Here is a 4,357-nt window from a genome sequence, read left to right as displayed (position 1 = left end):
GCATGTAAATTACTCTTCAATAAAACATGTTTCAGGACTTCCCCAACAACTATAATCATGTGATGTGTTCTACCTGCTCTGTTAAACTGTACTCGGCATTTGACTTTAAATCTACTTGTCTCTACGTTGAGGACAAACTTGTTTGTTATGTTAATCCTAAAATGTCATTTGTCGACTTAAGAGAAGTTTATTTAAACGAACAGGACAACAAACCCGCAATTAAAATGGAAGATGATCAGAAAATATGTCGATTATGTTTACAGTTAGTCGGGGAAGGATTTGTGCCATTTTATGAAGTGAAGTTGGAGATGATTTATAGATACATCCCAGAAGTGGTAAATGTCCAATTGCAAACTTAAACCAATATTTGTACTTACTCTTTTGTAGAATTTTGGTCTCACCGAAGATCCAGTTGTTTGTAGGAAATGTTTTGATTCACTCAGCGTTCATGATACTTTCATAAAGACCTGTTTGGATGTTGAAATGAACATTCAGTACACAGATGACAACAAAATCACAGAGATCGGGTATAATCATATATACATTAAAAATGAAATCGGTGAAGTTGAATTAAAAGGAAGATCAGTTAAATCTGAAGGAACACAGATTGAACCTGAAGAAGTTGACATAAAATGTGAAGAAAATGTTTGTGAAAGGTGAGAAAAATTTATATGTATTACCCAGATAGGCAGTTATAAAAATTTCAAAGTTTTATCAAATCATTTTATCTGTAACCCCATCGCAATGTTTTTAATTCAATTAAATCCAAAAATTTGTTTCTAAAAATTTGTGATATGTGAAAATAATACTATTAATTTGAAAATGTGATTTCAACTCATTTTATTTTTTTTATGTAAAGAGAAGCAAACATAGAAACACAAATTATTTTATACAGGGTATAACTTAAAACGGGAGTCACTTTATTAGTAGGTACCTATTTCACAGAATACTAATATCTTAAACTATTTTTTAAATTCAGATAAATAAACAAGTTATAATTTATTTTTCAAACTGCACTTAAATTCTCGTGTATACCACCACTGGATGGTGTAAACTGGGTCACCAGGAATTAACCTGGTAAGTTTTAACAGTACACTATCAGTGTTACCAGTTATCTTTTTAAGCCAATTGTATAAAACTAATGTAGTGGCATTGCATTTGTACGACTGTGATATGTTACTTGAAAGTCATCATTTTTTTGAACATTGAACATTAAAACAATTTTCTTGTGTTTTAAAAAAAATGTTTCGATTCATTAATGAATTATCTAAATATTGGTATGAGAACAGGCATATGTCACTAAATGTAAGCAAACCTAATTTATGTTTTAAAATAATCAGTTAAACTTTAATTACCTATTAGTCCAGACAGTATCTGTTTCAAAAAGTCCATATTTGGGTGAATCGTATATCCACAGAGATTTTTGGTTTTTTAGTTTTCAAATATCACTAGAAATGAAAATTTTTCTATGTGCATAAAAAAACGTGGGCTTAACTTTTGGCGGCACAATATGTTAAAAAAATTCGAAAAATGTCATATTTTTCTTCCTATTAAATTATGTATCTTTTCAAGAGTTGATTTTAGGCGAAATTGGAAGAGGAAAAACATTTTTGTAATTAAATTTTTTACAAAATATGACTAGTTACAAATCGAATGAATTATATATTCACATGAATCCGCAACCGCTTAGTTCTTGAGATAGAGAGCGTCCAACAAAAATTCTTTATGATTCAACTTAACAAAATTCCAATGAGGTTTAACTTTAAACCCGGTTTTTTTACAAAATGGCTGCTTTCAGCGACAAATGCTAAGAGTACCTTTTGTACGTAAAATTGAATGGAGAATAGGTATGTTTAGTCAAAAATTATATACTGTGCGACACAAAAAAGTTATAGTTATTTAAATCCAGGTACAACACTATGTGGCGCCCTCTAACACTAAACAAAAAACTAAGTAAATATTTGAGTTTCTCATCATCAGTACTTCCAGTTTCCCGAATTTCGTCAAATTGCCATGTTATTGAACAAAAATATAATCAAAATACTAAAAACTTTTTTTTTGGACGCTCCGTATCACAAGAACTGAGCCGTTGTTACTTATTTTCTTTTGAACTTTTTATCTTAAAATTAGTTAAAGATTTACTGACTCCATTTACACCGATTTCAATCAATTCTATAGATATTAACCTAAACCAACCTTTTTCAGAGATAAGTGAATAAATAAAGTACTAGAAATGTGTTATTGAAATCAAAAATTAATTTAAAAAAATTCTAATCGCGTTACTATACGCAAATAACTTAATATGGTGGGATCATCCTCATCCATCATTTTAGAAATATGAATTTATTCTATATTTTTCTCCTGCAATGTATGTTGCATTTATAATATTCGTTACACTATGTACAGGTTTATTTTTTTTAGTGATCCCTCTTCATACGACAATGCAACATTTGACAACAAAATGAAGGTCACTTATGAAGATGTAGAAGAAATAAAGAACGAATGTATGCTTAAATGTGACACAGGAGAAGTTCAGACAAACAGAGGTGAAGAGGCATCTTCATATAATAGTAAATGTGAAAGCGATGGTCTAAAACAGGGAGCTGCTCCGGGACTTATACATAGTAAGAAAAATTTCAAATGCCACCAGTTAAGCAAAGACCCTACTGGAGTACGAATACACAGATGTAATACCTGTGACTATGAAACTAAATTTAGGAGTCGTCTAAATGTACACGAGTTATCACACAAAGACCCTTCGGAAGTCCAAATGTACAAGTGTGATGCGTGTGGTTTTGAATCAAAACGTAGAGGTCACCTGAAAATGCATGAGTTAAAGCACAAAGATTCCTCAGAAATTCAAATGTACAAATGTGATACTTGCACTTTTGAAACTAGGTTTAAAAACAACCTAAAATCGCATCAATTAAAACACAAAGACACATCAGAAATCCAGATGTACAAATGTGACAGTTGTGCTTATGAAACGAAACATAAGCATCGTTTAAAATACCACCAGATAACCCACAAAGACCCATCGGAAACCCACATGTACACGTGTGATAGTTGCAGTTTCAAAACTAAATACAAGCAACGTTTAAAAGCTCACCAGTTAACGCATAAAGACCCTTCGGAAATCCAGATGTGGAAGTGTGATACATGTTGTTTCGAAACTAAATATAAAGGAGATTTGAAACTACACGAGTTAATGCATAAAGACTCTTCGGAAATCAAAATGTACAAGTGTGATACTTGTACTTACGAAACCATGTACAAGGGTCGTATAAAAACTCATCGGTTAAAGCACAAAGACCCCTCAGAAGTCCAAATGTACAAGTGTGATATATGTAAATATGAAACTAAGTATAAGAAGGGTCTCAAAACTCACCGATTAATACACAAGAATTCTATAGCAGAGCTGTCGGCGTATAAACTTTCAGATGTCCGTGTATTTAAATGTAACGATTGTGATTTTCAAACCAGGTATAAAGACAGTTTAAGGGTTCACGTGTTGAAACATCAAGATCCCTCGAGGGTGCCAACGTACGACTGCGATAAATGTGTTTTCCAGACAAGGCATAAACAGAGTTTAATTAGGCATCAGTTATCGCACAAAAACTCTGGTGTTGTAATTTCAGCGAATGACTGATTAAATGTACCAAAAAGACTCTTTTAGCGTACATAGTCGAAGTTTCAAGTTCAGATAAATGTTTAGCTAGCGGCGAGATTGAAAGATTGAGTGGCCAGTCACGCAACTAATTCATTTAAATATGAAATTGTATCAGTGAGATCAAAATTCGTTAGAATAGTTTCATATGCAATTCATTTATTATGATGCAATAAGAAATGTTCACGATATCGACAAGGCTGTCATTTGGAGAATATTATCAGCTTTTTCGAGAATTACAGTCCGTTTCTTTGGTTATATGACAATGCAATTATCAACGTTATTACTTTAAGAACTTCCTGACACCCTGTATTTGTCAATTATGCTTTGCTCAAAGGAAAATTTATGATGTACCTTTTTATTTTGAAAAGTGTTTATTTTTTTTAATTTAAAAGTTATGTCTAATGATTAACGAAATTAATGATAAGTTAAAAGCAATTATTTTATATAAAAAGAAAATAAAATCACATGATTTGGATTTATTTTTAGTTATCAAAACGTACTTCTAACTTTTTTAGTGTCAAATTTTACAAAAATTGGATAGCAATTTTTTTATTTAAAATATGACTACGTCAGAGGATTCTGCATCCTCTCAATATAGTTTGTAACGAGTTTCAAGAAAAAAATATTGTTATACCAGTAATGACATATGCCGTGAACACACACAAAAATTGGACCATAATTTTTAAT

At 31.3% G+C, this 4,357-nt stretch overlaps 1 protein-coding gene across 1 annotated transcript; it reads left to right on the top strand.

The window, feature by feature from the left end:
- The first annotated feature begins 257 nt into the window (after positions 1 to 257).
- Positions 258 to 4,007, top strand: LOC108915912 (zinc finger protein 90-like). The gene is made up of 3 exons (XM_023457250.1): positions 258 to 335; positions 388 to 656; positions 2,422 to 4,007. Exons 1-3 carry the CDS (start codon positions 309 to 311, stop codon positions 3,647 to 3,649), a joined length of 1,524 nt encoding a protein of 507 aa, XP_023313018.1. The 5' UTR covers positions 258 to 308; the 3' UTR covers positions 3,650 to 4,007.
- Positions 4,008 to 4,357: the final 350 nt, after the last annotated feature.

The sequence above is a fragment of the Anoplophora glabripennis genome, unplaced genomic scaffold, assembly GCF_000390285.2.
Source record: "Anoplophora glabripennis isolate ALB-LARVAE unplaced genomic scaffold, Agla_2.0 scaffold1288, whole genome shotgun sequence".
Lineage (NCBI taxonomy): Eukaryota > Metazoa > Arthropoda > Insecta > Coleoptera > Cerambycidae > Anoplophora > Anoplophora glabripennis.
Note: the sequence above shows the minus strand (reverse complement) of the source record. Positions and strands in the feature narration are given on the sequence as shown.

Excerpts from the sequence above, each read along its gene's own strand:
- LOC108915912 (XM_023457250.1), top strand. The coding sequence starts at position 309 with ATGATTTATAGATACATCCCAGAAGTG. Across the intron at positions 336-387 it reads ATAGATACATCCCAGAAGTG|AATTTTGGTCTCACCGAAGA; the intron begins GTAAATGTCCAA and ends ACTCTTTTGTAG. Across the intron at positions 657-2,421 it reads GAAGAAAATGTTTGTGAAAG|TGATCCCTCTTCATACGACA; the intron begins GTGAGAAAAATT and ends TATTTTTTTTAG.